Source organism: Photinus pyralis, unplaced genomic scaffold, assembly GCF_008802855.1.
Source record: "Photinus pyralis isolate 1611_PpyrPB1 unplaced genomic scaffold, Ppyr1.3 Ppyr1.4_LG3a, whole genome shotgun sequence".
Classification (NCBI taxonomy): domain Eukaryota; kingdom Metazoa; phylum Arthropoda; class Insecta; order Coleoptera; family Lampyridae; genus Photinus; species Photinus pyralis.
Window position 1 is genome coordinate 694276 of NW_022170509.1, and position 21079 is coordinate 715354.

The following is a 21079-nucleotide window of genomic DNA, read 5'->3' on the forward strand; positions in this document are numbered from 1 at the left end:
AATTTCAACGCCGAAGTAGTTCGCGCTATTATAAATTGTGTAAGTATATGTGAGTGATAAATAATATTTTATTTTATAATGTTAAATTGACATTTTAATAGATTTGAATGAGTAGGCTAAGCCCAGGGCTAATCCGTTCTTTAATCGTAAGGATAGATAAAGTGATCACTTTAACCGTAAGGGTAAATAAAGTGAAACAAATGATTGTGCATTCTAATGGCATCTGCCTTTCTTATTTCAAATGCACAATATAAAATGATGGTCCAAACATATGACAATTCTGTTTCTATGGAAACGGTCGCGACGACAGACAGAACCTAAGCTTGCTATTTTTGACGTCTAAGCTTTACAATGATTTATATGGCTTCTGCTATAAAATAAAGTTTTGTATTATACACGTCGATAAAGGGAAACTAACCATCTCTAACATCTTTCACTCAATGGTTAAAATATCCCTTTATCGTTTTGTATAATAAATAACTGTTAACTGTTATAAATTTAGTGTTAATTAAATGTAAATAAATAAATCACGTAATTAAATTTACGTTACAACATAAACAATAATTGTACCGCGTGTGTCAATAATTAACAAATCAAATGTTTAACAGTTTTAAAAACAAACATTGCCCTACCTGTGATACAATAAAAAAATTCATTTTCTATGAAGTACCTGTAAGTAGTATTTGTTACGTAAAACTTTTAATTTGTTTGTGAAATATAAAGCTATTATAAGTACCTATTCTAAGTTTTTAAATTTCGATTCTGTACATAGGTATTAAATTACAGTGTTACCAGAAATTTTTAATATAAAGCAACTCACCTTAAACAAATGGTTTACATAAGAGAAAACGAGACGAGAACTGGGACGAGAGACCCTGCTTGTCAGAGACAAATCGCTTGGGCACCTGCACCAACAAATACGATCAAATAAATCATTCAAAGTGGTGGCTGAAAAGTGAAGCGATTACTTTAAAACTGGAATTATTAAACCGTTAAAAATGTTCGCCGTTGTGTACTACATTAAAATTACACACAACCCAACATTACATCGAGCTATGACTGTAGCAAGCAAGGTTTAATGTTTTTATTTCTTAGAAGAAGACTGGGTATCATATTAAAACGACAAATTGGCAATGCAAGAACATCGTTTAAAGACTTATGTGCGACGTGTGAGCTTTGCAACTCAAACATGAAAGTTAATTTCTCGCAAATCTTATTTTTTATGGAAGTACATTAAATTTCTATTGTTTGGACTGCACACGTGATGTGTGTTACCAATGAAACTTATACAAATGTAATGTTGATACAGGTACCTACACCATAAATGGGATACAATCAACCACCGAAGGATTTATCCATACACTTCGTCACGTCACGTCCTTATCAATAAAACAAAATACACATTAGGTATTAAAATTACCTCGTTCAATTACGCTTGGTCTAAGTTTATATTCATAGTCAGAGAGACATTTCTGAAAAAGGATCTCTCAATCCTGTCTAACGGCGTTTTGTGCTACAAACTGGTAACATGCGGTTAGTAGTGTACCGGACTGGTAAGTTTCAAGCATCATTTCCATAAAGATTTTCATTTTGCATAATATTAGTGTTTAATATTCTAAACAGTGTCGACTGCCAGTTTTAATTAAAAAAATCAAAGAAAACTTGGGAAGCATGTTTTCATATATTTTTAGTTACTCAATGAGCTGAAATTACGCCGGCAAACCAACTTCTACCTCTTTGTTCCATGTTTAACGTTTAGAGAAGACGGGTCTCCACGTACCCAGTTTAGCCCTTCAGATATGTAACATCCGGATGGGCCACCGAAATGGGAATGGGCCAGGTGTAGTAAAAATACGGAAAAGAACGACTTTTCACTGTTTTTGGACTTTCCATGCGCCATATTGGTTATTAGACCCCAGGGATATGGCGCTGCGAAAGGTCCCCACATACTTAAATGTTAACTTTACCATAGAAATAAATATTGGACACCGAAAACAGGCCAAAAAGAAAAAAACGACGAAAATGACGAATTTTGCATTATTGACGTTTTTAAGCGGCATTATGGCATTTGGGTGATTTAGGCCCCCAAAGGGGTCCCGCTCACTAGAGCGAAGCGCAGCGTAACCGATTTTATTTAAAACATAGTTGTAAATGAGAGTGCCCAAACTTATCGGAAGCGCAACGAAGCGGCCTTTTTCTGTTTCTTCGCATAAAGCGGAATTTATAAACGCATCTTCCTCATTCCTCATCATAAGACACAATTGTTAAATGAAGATTACCGCGTCGCTTCGGCCATAGAGTAAATATATTATTTACTCTATGCTTCGGTGCAGCACGCGCTATGTGCGTATAGGCACGGTGTCGCCGTGTGTATTAGATGATTCTACCCTAAAGTGCCGCACCGCGTCGCTTCGGCCATAGAGTAAATATATTATTTACTCTATGCTTCGGTGCAGCACGCGCTATGTGCGTATAGGCACGGTGTCGCCGTGTGTATTAGATGATTCTACCCTAAAGTGCCCAAGACGTTCTGCGCCGTGCCTTGGGCGAAAATAACCGAAAAACGGCAATTTCGGCTGCCATCTTGGATTTAGGAGCTTAAATGCAAAAATCGGGTCTGGCAACTGGGTGCATCATTTTCAGCGAGGTCGAATTACACTACACTAGAGCCGCATGTTGTCAATTTGTAGCACAAAACGCCGTAGAAATGTCTCCCTGACTATGACCCATTTTTAATCTATTAAGGGCTCGTTTTCATCTTACCGTAAGTTTATCTGACAGTTAATTTCAATGGAAACAATGTGTTCACATGGTTAGGTTATCTATGTATCTGTCCGATAGTCGAAATATGAAAGACCGGTCATAAGTCGGTTTTAAAGGCCCCATACACGGTACGAATCAGCAGTGTATGGCTCATCGCAATCAACGATTCGACAAGGCACCTATGACGTATTAAATTATTTAATCACGATATGGTTCGGTTGTAAGCGATCGATCGTAACGACCTATCGTTTCGTGTGTGAGTGGTAAGCTTTGGGCGATCTATCGTCACGATATCGCTTCAGATCGATCTTGACGACGGATCGTTCCGTATATGGGCCCCTTTACGTTTTACTATCTAATTGCGGCAGTTTGTTTAATTTTCTTAGCTAATTTGCATACTAAAATGGGGTGCGTGACATCATTGTACCATTGTATAATACAATAACTGTACATTACACGAAACGATATCATGAACAGAAAATGTTAATTACAAGTACGTCAATGTGAATGATACCATGTCCCATTTTATGTAAATACAAAGGAGAAACATCGAAATTAAAGGGTTAATTTAAATATTTCTCGGTTTGAATGATATTTAAGTTGATACATTTTAATTTTGCTAATTTCCAAAGTTTTCTCACAATGCGAGCAACTTACGTATCAATGTTCAACAGGAAATTAGCCAATGTAATTAAACAGGGGGTACAATTTGCTTATAAATACAATTTTCCAGAATAAATATTCTTTGTTATCAACCCAAACGTATAAAGTACATAGTACAGAAAGTTGGTGACATAGTAGGTAACTGAAAGTTACTAAACAATTGATGAAAGAATGGAATGTGTATACCTACGATTTTAGTTTCTTTAAATTTATCTTGAAATTGATACATGTAAATATACATATATTACCGCGCCTTTCAATTCAAGGACTTCAGTATGTCCTTAAAGTGGAAAAAGTGACACGTGTAACTTAAGTGTTGTTATATTCTTGATTTGAAACCATATAATTACAAATACATGGTTTCCTTAAATACGTACTATTATCTGTTCACCCAACAGATGCAGTTAAGCTCCTCCCAAAAAATTTGGGGCAAATTTAAATGAACATTTTTAATTGGCCGAATTTTCAAAACCTGTAACACACGCAATTATTTGCTTCCAATTATAATTGCCGTATCTAAATTGACATCCTTAACGTCAAACCTGTCATTGCGTTTTGTATTTACATTTCCTCAATTTGCCGTTAATTTCATTTATACGAACAAACTAATCTTTTTGAACTTACGTCACGAAAGGTTTGCACTTTAGTCCATCAAATAAGTATAATAATAAAGAAGAAAATAAATCATACAATACGTCTTCCCCAAAAAGGCTCTAATGGATAAACAGTAATTTGTTCCTACTTTCACAGTACAGATACATCAAAAGAACCATTTTTGTATTTAAAAATTCATCAGTCTAATACCTCCGAGAGAACATAATAATTTCCACTTTAAATATAATTTTTCGCATTCACGACTTAAAAAGTAGCTTAAAGAAGTTCGAAGGAGATAAATTTACATGCATCTTTAGATTAACGAACAATCTACAAGATTATTGGCGCAGCATGAAGTTGTTCAGGATGAAATTAAATTGCGGATATTTCACGGCATTCATGAAATTCTTTTTTCGGACTTCCTACGCAGTGAAGGCGATCGTTGTAATTAACGATGTATAAATAGTTTTCAATTGGAAACTTGCAGCCTGTTCCTACAAAGTGTTCTTTTAGACCGTCCGAGACAAAAGAGATGTAAAGCTCAAATTACTTATCCGCATCCTGGGGTGAGGGTAAGTAGGTATCGGATCACAGAAAAAAACTGAAAAAATGTAATATTTATTAGGTTTTCGGAGAGGAGGGCTTTGTTTAGACAACAAGTCCATATAAATTACTAATTAGTTTCGTGCATTTCAACGACACATGACAGTCGACCCTTTTCAACTATACCAGCTATTATAGACGAATCAAAACTTAGTCGCTATCGTTGATCCTAGTGACCGTTCCTTCGTTTCTCGAACTATTTTTACTGAAGACAGTACATTCCCGTCCCGTACGACAAAATATGGACATCCAATGATCCCTCCATGTATGCCTGTATTGAGGTGTGATTTCCTACTCTAGCGACGTCCAGCGGTTACTGTCCGCCGCGACGTCCAGCAGTAACGACTGGTCGTAGCGATGAAAGGAATTGCTGGAGGCTGGAAGCGTCTGGCGTCCGCGTTTTTGGCGTATGAAATAGTATTAAATAGTTCAGATTGTACAGTTGGGCAGTTTGAGTTGCTTGCGCCAATTTGATTCCACACATTTTTCGGAATTTGATAATCTACATCTACAAATAAAGACTGTAAGTAAGGAAATTCGCGTACTTGGTCAATTAATAATTCGGTTCGTACTATCACATATACGCTTATTTCTTACTTCTTACTTTTTAATGGAAAGAACTGTTTAAAATTAAGTACCTTTGGGCTTTGGTCAATTTTTGCTGTACGGAAAAATATCTACGAGGCATGTTCAGTAAATACACGTTCGAACGCTGTAGCACGAATGTTAGTTTTGCTATAACCGCAGAAAGTACATAAGACGAGGTCCGTGAAGTTGGAGTGTCGACTTGAAAGGAATTAAGTTCCAAGTATCTCATAATTTTGTACTCAATTTGTGCTAATTTGTGCTGCCAATTTAAAATTTTGTGCTCATCAGGTTAATGAGTAATTCAACTTTTTCTGATGACACTACAACTTCACGCTTGAGTGTCAACATCGATATTTTCAAAATTTTCTTTTACTATAATTTTGTGCTCATTTTGTGCTAATTTGTGCTGCTAATTTAAAATTTTGTGCTAATCAGGTTAATGAGTAATTCAATTTTCTCTGATGACACTCCAACTTCACGCTTGAGTGTCAACATCGATATTTTCAAAATTTTCTTTTACTATAATTTTGTGCTCATTTTGTGCTAATTTGTGCTGCTAATTTAAAATTTTGTGCTCATCAGGTTAATGAGTAATTCAAATTTTTCTGAAGATTGTAGTGTCAGTTAGTTGGATATTGCCATCGCCGTTTTTTTGGAAAAAATTTCATCAAATGTCGACATTTTAGATCATTTTAAGCAACTTCTAAATAATAAAATTTTTCTGCCTGTGGGTACGTACCGTACGTACTATGTACAGTGTGGTCCAATTTCGATGGGATTAAATGGGTAATTTTCTTATTAGCGCAGATAAACGAAAACGGTTTTAGTACTCGTGTCCTTATTTTTTATGCTTATTCCATTACCTTTGCCGGAAATAAGCTGCCGTCTTTTGTTTTTTCACTAGAGAGAAAAAGTGAAAAATGTTGAAGCTAGAACAAAATGGCTTTAGCATTATTCAAGCAGTTTTTAATGTAGATAACCAATGTCGTCAGTCGTTTGTTTCTAGACCTTTTAATAACCAACTTTTTATTTATTTATTATTGTCTTTATTTTATAGTGGGCGGAGTGTTAGCTAATTAGCTACTCTTTCCACAAAAAAACTTTTGTTATTATCTTTCAGGCAAGATGTATTAATAAGCAAAATTTATTGTAAAAAGCTTATTCTTGAAAATAAGTATGATGTATTATACATTTTAGGAAAGCTCGTAAAGCAATAAATTTTTTTAAACCATGGTAAATTGTAACTTCAATTTAAAAAAATCAACTTTGAGTTACAACGCAGTTACTAAAAGAATTAGAAACAAACAAATCGTACAAAAGAAATAGGGCTGAATTTGTGTTTATGAACTTATAACATTAATCCGAATTATAATGGAATTTTGTGATAAAATGGTTACCCAATTTTCGTGTATAATTAGTCGTAATGACAATTATCAGGCTGAAGAACGGAATGAAGCCTGTGAATGCGGTATCTGTTTGCACAGCTTGCAATCTGTTTTATTTTAATAGATTTACTATTCTTAAATGTTTTCTATTTTTTTAATGGTAGAACCTAGATTTTAGCGCATTTTTAAACTTATGTTGGAAGGCGCAATTATGACCACTTTCTCCGTCCGTCCATGCGAGGGCGCCACTGCTCCTACAGTTTTCAATATATTTAGTTCGTTCTTCTTGAATTCGGTAGCTCTGTTACCTCATGACGATAAATGTGCGCATGCGCAATATCAATTTTCTTATTTATTAATATATTTTGCTGAAATTTTCACCACCTTTATAGTAAAGGCAAACATATCGCATATGGTAAAAATCAGGTGTGCGCATGCGCAGACTGCACAATGCCCGCATCCTTTTTTTATAGATATTTTTTGGAAAATTTAACCACATTCTAGTAAAGGCAAACGTCCCATATTAGATATGCGCATGCGCAAACCGCCCAATACTAACTTCCTTATTTTTAATTATAGATGCTTCTAATAACGAAAAACATAGGTCACATAACAATGGACTATGGAAGTCCCGAATAATGCATGAAAAATGCTCGCAATTTACTCGCCTTAGGCCCAAACCTCTTTACTTTTAACTTTTATGTCCACAGTAAGGTGCCTTTTGCGGCTTCGCTCTCTTTTTTTTATTACTCTCCCTTGAGCTACATCCAGGGGTGTATTTCCCACAAGGCGGACTAGTTGCGCGCCTAGAGCGGCAAATTCTAGGGGCGGTAAATTTTGGAGGAAACATTTTGAGTATTCACCAGTTTTGGTTTTGTTTAGCAAGAAGCATGAAGCGTAGAGACCACAAATTTAAATATCTGATTGTTTGTTGATGAGCGGTAAATACGGCAACCAGGAATAAAACAAGGAAAGGAGTATGTAGCGTTCTTTTCTTACCAATTGATATTCCAAATTTATATTCCTTATATACTTCGAATTTTACTCGTTGATTGTTGAGTGAGAAATAGCAAAGAGGCGCAACTATAATGTAAAATTGCGATACATATTCCCGAAGCTTCCCGTGCCCACAGTCCACAGTGGGAGGGGTGTGAGTGTGTTAGACGTGCGACTCTGATGCTTAAAGGCCACCAAACAACACAAACCGATTGAAAACCAATGAAAGAGCGTTGGACTATAATTCCGGAGGTCGGGTGTTCGAACCTGGATTGAGGTGAATTTTTCATCTGTGGCAAATACCTTAGACTAGTTGCGAGCATTCTGCCGGCTACTCTGAATGACGTTTTCCTGCAGTTTTCCTAATTCGTAAGGTAAATACCGGAGTAGTATAAAACAACTTAATACCTTCTCTGCAGAGGCACCTCTAAAAAGCACTATGCGGGTCACTCTGTAATTGGGCGTAAGCCTGTTGAGGGCCCAGAACAAGAGAGGAATAGTAAATAAATAAATAAACGTTGCTACATCTGCGGAAATCGATTATTCTTTACCAAATTGCCGATGTACTGAAGCATCTTGCAATAAGCCTCATCTAAATTAATCGAGTTGCACCTCTCTATATTTCTCACCCCATCTAGGTATTCCCTCTGTAAACCCGTTTAGTTTAGATGCCAGTCATTTCTATAGTATATTTGTTATTACCATAGTTCTTTGGTTCGCCACTAGAGGTCGTGATCTTCTTTTTTTTCTACATACGCATGTCCTATACTTCTTCCTTTCAGAGACGATCTGGATCTGGGTTAATTGCGTGCAAATTTTTCTCGATACGCCATTACTTTTTACTTGACTTTGTGTCAATCTGTTTTGGCTGTGAACATATTTCTATTGAGTGTTTTTTTCTCTATTTCTGATGTGCTGTGGCTGTGCTCCATTGAATACGCTTTGCAAGTAATTAGTGTGAGGTATGTACTTCAGCATTTTTCTTAATACGTTTTTTAGGGTTTTATCTTCCCTCAAGGTTCGCTCAAACTTCTCTCTTAACTTCTTATCATTTTCTCTTCTGGATTACTTTTACGTTATTCTCTACCTGGATATTTCTTACGCAGAACGTGGATGACATCGCAATTTTACCCATAGAACAACAATTTACCTGGACCCGCCATCTTAGCGAAATTGACATTGGCAACGTCACGTGAGACGACATTACATAACCTTCTTCGAAAATTTACACCTGGAGATGTACCTAATTGTTCATTACTAACTGCAAGTATTTGCGAACCCTTTTGGAGAATATTAGCTTTCTATCTTTACACCATCATATTCATTTTCTATGAATATCTTTACAATTCTTTCGGTGTCTAGAATATTATGGGTTTCCAACTTAGACAATACAGTACATGGACTGCTAATTAGCAGTACAAATTAGCACAAAATGAGCACAAAATTATAGTAAAAAATTTTGAAAATATCGATGTTGACACTCAAGCGTGAAGTTGGAGTGTCGTCAGAGAAAGTTGAATTACTCATTAACCTGATGAGCACAAAATTTTAAATTAGAAGCACAAATTAGCACAAAATTATAGTAAAGAAAATTTTGAAAATGTCAATGTTGACACTCCAGCGTGAAGTTGGAGTGTCATCAGAAAAAGTTGAATTACTCATTAAGCTGATGAGCACAAAATTTTAAATTAGCAGCACAAATTAGCACAAAATGAGCACAAAATTATAGTAAAAGAAAATTTTGAAAATATCAATGTTGACACTCCAGCGTGAAGTTGGAGTGTCATCAGAAAAAGTTGAATTACTCATTAAGCTGATGAGCACAAAATTTTAAATTAGCAGCACAAATTAGCACAAAATGAGCACAAAATATAGTAAAAGAAAATTTTGAAAATATCAATGTTGACACTCCAGCGTGAAGTTGGAGTGTCATCAGAAAAAGTTGAATTACTCATTAAGCTGATGAGCACAAAATTTTAAATTAGCAGCACAAATTAGCACAAAATGAGCACAAAATTATGAGATACATGGGACTTAATTCCTTTCAAGTCGACACTCCAACTTCACGGACCCCATAAGACGGTCGTCGGTAATGTAGGTGTCTACTGTGACAGTTGACTCATGATATTCGTAGAATACACAGTAAGTTGTGCGCGTTTCAGTATGGCAGGTCATATCGTTGGAACGTCCAAGATCGATCACAGAGCAGTACCTGCTTTTTCGATCACCATGGACCATGAATTTAAAGACCCTCATGTTAACATCAATGCTGTCCGATAGGTACAGTGAAACTTTGCGTACAGCCATAAAGAATAAACGTCTTGGGATGCTTACGAAAGGCGTGATTCTCTTTCACGATAACGCCCGTCGGCATATCGCTAACATTATCACGCCACAGATAGCGCGACTGAGGTAGGAGGTATAACACCCCGTCACCGCTCGGTTCTGTCACCGTATGACTTCCATGTCTTTGGACTCTTAAGGAAGGCATTCAAGGGACAGCGATTCCATTTGGACGCTGAAGTCGAGCAGGCAGTTTTCACATGGTTCTGTCAACAGCCACAGGAGTGGTATGCCACCGGTATACCGCGTCTTGTGAAACAGTGGGATGCCTGCTTATGTAGTAATGGCAATTTTGTTTAGCTTAAATGAACCGCTTATATGTAACACCGCTCGAACGTGTATATTGAACCTGCCTCGTACATCCGGCTGTCTTTTCATTTACCAATGTCTTCGGTTACTGTTCGACAAAATGCTTCCGTTTGCCTATATCTCACAACTCGTCCATTCCTTCGACAATCTCGGACATACCCAATATCCAGGGAACTAGGAATATGTGAAAATACCTACAACACTTTCAAACCGATATCTCCAACGGTTTTCACACCAGCGCCTTGGTTCCATCTTTATTATGTACCTACTTTCGTTAAAAAATAATATAATTTGTAATCAATTTTACGTTTTACTTCGTCATGCGATCTGGTGCGCCATCTACAGGGAGCATTAGAACAGGAGTATATTCATTTGTATAAACTCATACCATAATAACTATAACATACTCATATAATAGTTTATCTCATTCCATTGTTTAAATACTTTAAACAATCATACCAAACATATGTATATTATACCTACACAATTTAAATAAGCGAAGTTTACCTAGTGTAGTATTTATTTTTGCTCATTAATAAATCGTTGTATTTTATTGATAAATAAAACAGGAAACTACAAACTCGTACCCTTGAGTTGTATAAAACTTTATTTCAATCTCTTGTGCAACAAGAAGAATAAAAGCGGTGCCTAACAAAGCAAAAAGCTTTACTGCATCCTGCATCTAAACGTTGAGTGATCTAAACAAACACCTATTTCCTCCTATTACGTATTCCGTTGTATTTACGTAGGTATAATCAGCGTCGAATTTTAGCTTCTGTATTAACAATAGCTTATTTTATATTTGTTCTCTTGTTACTTGTATTTTCTAGCGTCTACTGCATTTAGTAGGTGTAGAACCTCGTTCTTGTTTTCACTAAACGAGTTTGGATTGTTCTCAATTAGTCGGTGAAGGGTGTTCCTGCAGAAACTACTGAAGTAAAAAGTTAATCAAGTTACAAACTACCTTTACTACCTATTACAAACACAAAATAAGCGACATGACCCAGGATGTAATTGAGCTTTAAATTATCTGAACAATGAATTCATTTTCCTGCCTTGGTTCTAACCAGTATATGCGCGGGAGTACGGTAACAATGAGCGGACCACCGGACCTCGACATTACTTATTCAATGGCACTGGACAGTTCGGTAATCTCGACTCCCCGAATCTCAGACATTTCAGTTCCGGACATTTCGGGTGCGGAAAAACTCGGTTCAAGACTGAAGTCCAATAGAGAAATTCGTATCGAATATCATATATCACAGAACACCCTGTGTGTGTTCTGTGCATATATACATTGCGTTCGAGATAAGAGAGTCATCTCAATATTATTTGGCGAAATACGAAAAATGAATCAAATATGCAACTTTTGTTTTTCAAATGCAATGCCTATACCTATTTTTACAGTATTTGAAAAGAGCAATCAATTTGCTGTACCAAAACATAGCAATAATGCTGTACTTCTCTACCTTGATATATTAATGTACTATTTTTTACTACTGGTCATTTGTGAAAGTTAAATCGGTAAATTGTAACAAATTTATGCAATTGTGAAATTTAAAAAGTTTAATTACCTGTATGGAGGTTAAGAATGTTAAGATCAAGATTCTACGAAATAGACGCCTTTGCCTGAAAAGAGAAGTACCCATAGTAAAGGACAAAGTTTTTTTCGTTAAAATGTGCTGGTACCTAATAATGAATAGCGTAACTACAGCAGTTTTCTATACACATATTTAAATCATTATAGTCTCTTTAAGTGGGCCCCAAACAACACAGAGGGAGCTTTAAAAAAAATGCAATTTGATTTGCATAACCACACGACAAGAAAATACAAAACACAAACGCAAGGTCGTTCACGGCTCCTTACAGACTGCTAGGTTAACAAAATTATAATTAGCTCTACCGCACATAACTTGAGGAGAATAATGAACGCTTGTAACGTAACTTTTCAAGTAAAAATCGCGTAATTATTGGCATGGGGAACTTTCAAAATTAAGGTCGGAAAATTGGTTCACAAGTGGCGACAGGGGCTTTTTGTTTGGAAGGGCCCTTATATTAGTAAAAACTCTCGATTCCTTCACTTAACGGTAAAAAGCGGACATCTAAGAAAACACCTTTGGAAATTCAATTCTTTTTCATTGTTACCATTGAATAAAGAGGTTTTTATTCAATGTCATTACGAAGTGTGTTTGTTATACTTATAACGATCCTAGTGCCTATTCAAATAACAGGTAACGAAGACTTTGTAACTAACGAAATGTTATTACAGTAGAGACCCGTTTTGACTTTTAGGACTTGGAAAAAGTTCAACCATATTTTCGTTTTTTTTTGTATTTTTCTCTGAAACGGTAGGGAAATTTCGAATTAGAACAAGCAAAAGCTTTTATGGAGAATGCATTTTTGTCAAAAAGTATAGTAAAAGTTTTTCTTCTTGTAAAGTCAATCCGGAGACATACGGTATACCGATTTTTTTTAAATTTTTTAGCCGTTTATACCTAAATATACATTTGTTCCCCATGCCTTACATTCGAGGGATGGTCTTTTGTAAATTAGTAATATACAGGCTGATTCAAATTCGAGGGCCACCATGGCAGTGCCGTATTTATATAAGGGGCAAACGTGGACAATTGCCCACAGCGGCAAAATTGTAAGGGCGGCAAATTTGGAGGAAAACAGAAAAATTAAAATGCGTTCAAATTTTTTAGGTAAACGGTGAATCGGTAAATGAAATGAAGCAAAAATAAAAACTGTTAGTACATTCATTGCATTGCAAATATAGCCAATGAATGCCTTACTTTTCCCACCTTGTAATAATGGTGATATAGTGATATGTCAAGGGCGGCAAAAAATGTTTGCCCACAGCGGCAGAAACCCTAAAGCCCTATTCAGATAGGTGGTAGTGCAGTGCTGTTGCGATGCGGTGCCTTTGTATAAAAGTTTGAAATACGCATACCCATATGGCAAGGCAATTCACAATGACATGTGCAGTGCAGACGAATTGTAACCACGTGCCTAAACTATGTAAACTTCAAACTTTCTGCACTACAGTTAGCAAGCACCAATAGAAGCGCAACCTATTTGTCGTGGCGATCTGTCAAAGCAAATTTGCTGCTGCTGTTGTCGTTGATTGGTCATACTTGTGTAGGCGGGCCAATTTTGCGGTGATTGTGAAAGCAAATGTCAACATGACAGCACCAGCCCGCACCGCACAACAAGGCAACGGCACCGCACTACCACCTATCTGAATGGGGCTTAAATCCGGCACTGCACCATGGGTATCTCGGGAACTGTAAGAGATAGGTAGGTGGTAAATTTGGCAAAGTTGTGTATTTTGATGCTTAACAAAAACAGTTTTGAAACTGAAAATTCTGACTACTTTCGGAGATATCCGGAAAAAACGAGATTTTGAAAATCGTTTTTGTTTTTTACTGAAGTTAATAGTTGTTTACAAAGATATTTAATAATAAATGACACATTATTATGGCCCCTTTTTTCCCTCTACAAGATGCTACTTTTAAATTTGAAGTTTGACGTTTCGTCTCTGGTTAACTATCATCAACTTTGTTTCTTATGGAAGTAATTTTTACTTTTTGTGTCATTTGATAGAGAATTTTTTTCTGATTTCAAAAATGTACACATCAATTTTTTTAATGCTTGTAAAATATCTTTTTTGCCTTTGTCTTAAGTAACGTAGTAAGTAGTTTCTTGCGTTTTTACGAATTAACGTTATTTCTTATTAAAAATAGATGATGTTACCATCAAGGGTAACTTTGTCAAATGTAAACTACCTCTACCTATCTCTTACAGTTCCCGAGATCCCCATGGTGGCCTTTGAATTTGAATCACCCTGTATAGGTCAATTATTACACATTCATTACACTAAACTAACTAAACTAATACCACAGATATACGTAAAGAATATCTGTGCTAATACTAATATGTAATAGGTACTATCATTGAATAAAGAGCTTTATTCAATGGAACTATTGAAGTTCAAAAAATTTAATTTGCAACAAGGTATGGATTATAAATTACGGTATTTTAATCTGCAATCAGCAAAGATAAAGAATAGGGAAGACGGTCAAACAAATCGCATTACAAATAAACACCCACACAAGGTCGCATCTTGCCAGACATCAACAACAATATACAACAGCCCTTTGTTCTAAAAATTACGTAAAATTTTGATATTTGTTGTAAAGGAATGTTACCTATCCCCATTTCTATTATTTATTTCATAAAACGATAGGTAGAGGAGGTACCTTTTGCAATGAATAGGAAAGAGAAACCAAATAAATTTCGAAGCAAGTAGTTGACAAAATAAAAATATACCAGTGAACGATCTTTTTCTTGCTGTCAGCAAATTCTATTACACGCACGCTCTGTTCAACCTTGAAAGAGAATCGCTAAATGATTTAGCATATGCAACTTACATAGCCTGCTAGTTTTTTTTTGCTCGTAAATTTTTGGTCTTTTATTATCCCCATTACACAGTACTAGTACTAGCCTAGTTAAAAAGTAAGAACAACTCCATCGCAAGATAAAAGCGCTTACCTATTTCATATCTTTATCGTATTTTTTACTGACTTCATAAAACTCTTGGTGGCACCCTCTGTGAGAAAGAAGCTACACTGTTGACCGCGATATTAGTCACAGCTGCGTAGTTTATTTCCATTTCTCCAGTTTACATGCCCATTTTTCAGAACTTCATTCACCACTTTTTTTATGAAAACTTTTGAGCTTCACATGAATTGCCAAAATATAGATAAGTATTCACGCTACCGATCCCATACATCCGTATTGCTTAAAATGCTCCATAATTTTTGCAATTAATTCCTAAACTATGAACTCTTTTGACGCATGTTTTCTGGATTTTTTAAACATATATTAATGGACAAAATATCAGTTTATATTGTATGGAAACTATACTCTGTACATCTATCTACCTAATGCATATTTTTCCGATCATATACACCCCTTGCTTATGGAATGGTGAATGAAGTTCAGAGGCAATGCACGCCCCATTGAATTACATGTGCATCACCAGTTGCCTATACTCTCTAAATCCAAACCTTAACTGTCAAGTGAAACTACTTACCTATAACGATGGTCCTTAATAACTAATTGGATGGTGCTGGAAGAGTTTGACTTGAACAACCTCATGTCACTGCCCTGCCCATCTTGTACGGTTTTAAGGGAGTACTATAAAAATAAACGTGTCTTTGAAATGTACTCGTAGATTATGTTACTGAAATGATGAAACCTGACCCGTGGTAAATTCACCTTTACTGGTACACATACAAAGTTAATAAACACCTCAATTTCTAGAGCATTTATCCCACTGCTGAACAAGACCAAGAATGTTGCATTCCCAGAATTCCCTCGGGTGTGAAGCGATCCAATTGCAGACCTCGTTCTGCACTTTTGCGAACGACATGAAACGGCGACCTTTGTAGTGCTTCTTCATGGGTCCAAAAACCTGGAAATCGCCGAACACATTCTGTCTGTAGTGTACCTAACTGAAACTGTTGTCACCATCCACAGCAGCCATGCTGCGATGAATCTCACTCAGCTTAAGAAGGGCAGTCATGCCGATAGGTGGCGACAGAGTTAGAATACCACCTAAATTTTAAGCATACAAATACCTAAGTCTTTTACGAATGAGTAGGAAGTTTTTGAATGTTGTATCGGAAAAATGAAGACTTGGAGGATTTACATGCAAATCAATAACTAAGTATCCGATAAATCGAAATTAATAGTTACACGACCATTGATTTTTATTTGTCCAAAGAAGAACGACAATCTTTACTTTAATACCTTCACAATGATACGGTGAAAATGCATACTTTTAGATCTAATATAGTAGGAGAGCTGGTGGACATTTTTGGGTAAGTAGTTGAGGTACGCTGAAAACTTGTCCACCTCTTCTCCAATAATACCCAAACACAGAAATGGAGACCTGACTGAGGAGAAGCAGGGTTAACACCTTACCAGGCGCCTTCACAGGGAGATAGCGCACCCTCTCATATCGATAATCTACGATCAGCTGTTACGCTGCGTTCTTCTCTTTCACATGGCAGAATATACATGCTTCTCTCTAGCGCGCTACATACAATTGTGACAACCCTACTGTTCCGCGTGAAACAGTTAACAGAAGGACGCAGCGTAACAGCTGATCGTCGGTCGTGTACGCATCGATATGAGAGAGTGCGCATGCGCTCTCTCCGTGTGATAGAAGCAGACAGAAATATTAATCACATTTATTTGTTACTCAGTTGTAAACGTTGATTAACAAGACAAAACGCAAACGGGTAAACGTCATGTTTAAACGCTACTGACTTGTAAAACTGACAGCAGACTTGTAAAACTGACAGCAGACTTGTAAAAATTTTACAAGTTAGTAATCTAGTCATTTCATTGGCCAGAATTAATGCGAAGTCTCTGTTACATGGATCACATGATATTTTAGACATTTCTTCAAGATCAATTTAAGAACTAATTATTTACGTTTACTATTGTTTACAAATGAGTAACAAATAAAATATTGTACATTATACGCCAGGTAATAGTTTTTACTGGCTCTAGGAGATGACAGGCTCGCCTAACGGCTCGCCAGTCAACTTCTCCTATCGCCAGTAAAAACTCACTTACCTGGCTAATAATGTAAAATACTATAATTTCCAATAAAAGGTAGTCTTGACTTCATTTTTTTAGGCAACCCATTTCCAATGTGTTTGTTTAAATATTAAGATTGCTAAAAAAAGCATCTCACTCGGGAGAAGGTTGGCCTTATGTGAGATCTTAGACTATTATCACAGATCTACACATACACAGATTGCTAACCTTATGCATTTTTTGGGAAACAAATTTAGGTATACTTAAAAGCGCCCTCTATTGCGGAGCAGTATAAACATATACCGTTTAAAACTGTAATATGACGCTTATGGATTTATGCATTAGATGTCGCTGCAAAAAATTTGAAGCGGTAAAGTGCATAATTCGAATTCGTTACTCGTTATTTTTAGCATTTGATATTTGTAATCGGTGAATTTATTTTGTGATTTGTTTCGGACTAGTTGTTTCAGTGTGTTATTGTTTAACTAATTTTGTTTCAACGACATCTAACGCATAAATCCATAAGCGTCATATTACAGTTTTAAACGTTACATGTTTATACTGCTCCGCCATAGAGGGCGCTTTTAAGTATACCTAAATTTGTTTCCCAAAAAATGCATAAGGTTAGCAATCTGTGTATGTGTAGATCTGTGCTATTATATACTTATATACTTTTATTAAAATTAGACATAATTGGCAGTAGGTATGTCAAATAGTACCTATTGATTGTTTTCGATGTTGTAGATAATTCGACACCAGCAGTTCATTTACTAACTTTAATGTTTTATTTGCAGCACCAAACGTGGAATAGACTTGGGTCTCGGGCGCGGTTATTCTGGTTCTCAAGCTGCCAAACATCTAATGGGTCTTGCTGCTGCCAACTTCGCCGGCGGGCCCGGACGAAGACGTCGCAGCGTCGATGACGCATAATTTCAAAGAGAATATTTACATAAAAGTTAAACCCTCGATGTTATTTTTATTATTTCAAATTTTGTTATTTAGATTTCAACTTTATAAAACTATCAAAATGTTGGGCTATGTGTAAACTACAATTAAAAGTGGTATATACTATGTAAATTAGGTACCTAGTAATAAAAATGACGAAAAATTAAAAAAAATATCTACTTATAGTCATACATTTGCTAGACATTTAGAGGGCACTATTTACTTTAATTATTATTTTTGTTGAAATATACGCATTGTACAGTGGCACTATTGTATTTTATTTCATGGCGTATAAAATAACTAAAGAAAACTTGTTGTGTTTCAATTTCAAGAGGGGTTTACAAATAAGTACCTAACGAAAGCATGTAACGTAGCACATGCGTTCTTTGACCTTGTTTCATGTTTGAGTAATTTCCTAGTCGTAGTTCCGTAACAAAATTGCGTTTTTTTTTTCTCAGCGGCTTTTTATGTTGGAGTACGGACTCTCAATTTCAAATTTGCTACGTTGGCGTTGCAGAGAATTGGTTCCAGACGGAAAACCGCAAGAAACTTCTACTACACATCGGGAAAGCTGTACCTTTTCGAAGATGATCACTCTAAGTATTAAATTTCTGAGAATACATTAATGAAATTTCTGGTGGATAATATTGGCGCTAGAGCGCAACCAAGAATAGTGACGTTCTTGTCGTTTCGCAAAAACAAAATATCCACTACGCTACAACTCCAAAAGCAGGAAACAAAAATTTCAAATTCATCAACCAAAAAACCATAAAACTCTGAGAAAAAACTCCAGATATTTTGTTAATGAGAATGTCATAGACACAGCAAAATGTAAGAGTTTGCAATTAGTGCCTCTCCACAGTTATTTTGCAGTCATGAACATTGTTGCAACCAAATTCAAGTTATTACGTCTATATCGGATTGAAATGGGCTGAATATCAAATTCAACAATGTGCAGAGTGGTTTGCTTGTTGGTGCGTTTTCAACGCATCCAGAATAGGTGCTCCTTTTGTCCGTTGGCATATTACAAACGTATTGCGGTCATTATTCAGAATATATCTCTCTGTATAATTGGAGCCACATCTGTAAAACCAACGAATATAGTAAGTACTGTAATAATCCCAGGCCAGCCCCGACGGACCACACAACTTAAATTCAAGTGAACCTTTCCTCCTAACACTATCTGAATCCCAAGACACATGACGCGTGCACACAGCATTAGTATAAAAGAGAAGAACGAGAATCTAGAAGAAATATATAATGAAAAGATTGATATGGAGTAGCAAAGAACAAAACGACGCGAGGACTGCGCTGCTGGGGATGTGGCAAAACGGGCACACTAGAAGAAATTGCCCTGAGAACACAGCAACGGGCTACCAATAACCAAGAAAATCGAGTCCATGGGAAGACCGCCTCGCGATGAAGCTCTTGTGCCTTAGGCTCCCACTGGTTTTGTTCGTGTTTTCTACATCTCATTCATCTTGTCCGGAGTCTTCGTCTATATCATCAAACGTCGGCAATAGAATGATATCATCTGGGTCTTCGTCTCCGAGTCGTTCAAAATTTTCGCCATATTCTCGCAAGAATTTCTCGTGCAGTACCTACATGCAAACTATGGAACAATTCAAACCCGCCTTTCTGCAGCCGCATGCTGGGACTCATCCTTTTTTACACTTGCATGAAATGAATTTCACAAGTACTTCTCGAGCAGGCTCTTTAGTTGTTTTAAGAAGAGTAAGTCCGACATTACTCCTTTTCCATCCCCATTCTTCCGGATTTTTTTCAATACCATACCAGGCTTGATCTTAGATGATAGGTGCGCAATGAATGTTGTCTAGCAGCACTGCTGTGGGGGGAAAGCAAGGTTGAACTTACTCTTTGTCGCCGATCTCGAAAACTGCTGATATCGAAGAAAATCCAGGGATGAATCCTTTTGAGATACTCCATATATAGTTTGATCAGGAATTTTTCTCCTGCTTCTGCGATTGCGTTGGCGTCTGCACTTTCTTCCTTGATAATATCATTCAACTCCGGGAATTTAAACATCATCTTGAGGAATTTGTTCTTGCCTTGGTTGAAAATGGCAGACTTTGTATCACATCCACTGAAGGCGAGTAAAAACAATATATTGTCCGCATAATTCTTGGTTCGCATATACTTCGTACGGAGTAAATCTTTTCTGCAGTTTTTCCCTTGCCCGGTTTTAAGAAATAAACATTTGGGTGATGATTTCCTAGTGCAACTAAAAGTACCAGTAGGTCGATGTCTTCTCCAACGATAAACACAGAGTTTGAGCATGAGGCTGTGAATATTGTTGTCCTAACAATTAAGGTGTCCGCGTGTCAACAAACCGAAAGGAGGGGATGGAATGCGACCATTTTTGGATATAAATATTATTATCGATTACCTATGATGCTTTTAGCAATGAATACCTATAAGTAATAATATCATCTGAATAATTGAAAAAACTGCACTGCTGGACCGTAAGCAATTGTACCATCGATGTTGGAATAATTTGCTATAACTTATACCAATGTGACTCCTAAACCATTGGTCGCACAGAAAAACCTATTGTACCAAAGTTGTAGAGAATTTTCTCCTCTAAAATTTTTGTTATCACTGTTTTTCAACTACGAGGTACTGGAAGAGAGATATCGTGAAAAAACTGATTTTGGACGCCGTCTTTTCAATGTGGCGGCGCCAGCGGCGGCGCGGCATGACGCAAACTTAGGGTGTTATTATATGCACCGTAAACTAACTACTAACATTATATATGGTCATGAAGATGAACCGATTTGCAAATTTTCAAAACTCCTGTATTTTTTTCCAGGTAAATCTACCCATTGCTTGGCCTATATTGGCTTTCAGGTGCATAGATCTTTAGGTCCCGGAAATTTTGGCCAAGATCTCGAAACTTTGAATCTAATTTCTGCGGGAAAACGAACAAACACACATCTGGACGCTCAAGAAGTTAATTCCATGAATTTTTCGTTACCACGTGCATTTTTACATTTTCGTAAAGGAATTGCCCTGAAGTAACTAATTCTTTTGGAAAAAAGATTTAGGGAAAATGAATCTTTTGTAAATCGTTTAAAATTACATTATTACAATAACAGTTCTTTGTTCAATTTTTCAATCACAGATTTTCTCCTCTTAACACTCAAATATAAACTCCCCTCTTATGATGCGATTTTTTTATTTATACAGAGTAGGTACTTACCTATTCTTAAATGAAGTACCTACCACAAATGATTACCAGCAGTGCCGGATTTAGG

General features: G+C 36.4%; 1 protein-coding gene across 2 annotated transcripts in view; it reads left to right on the top strand.

Annotated features, from left to right (window-relative positions):
- Window positions 1-18071, top strand: part of LOC116166231 (diuretic hormone class 2) — a 38686-nt gene extending 20615 nt beyond the window's left edge. For both annotated transcript variants that reach the window (XM_031481099.1, XM_031481098.1), the window contains exon 3: window positions 17654-18071. In XM_031481099.1, coding sequence (XP_031336959.1) covers window positions 17654-17789 — 136 coding nt within the window. In that variant the 3' untranslated portion in view covers window positions 17790-18071. The remainder of the gene's footprint in view (window positions 1-17653) is intronic.
- Window positions 18072-21079: the final 3008 nt, after the last annotated feature.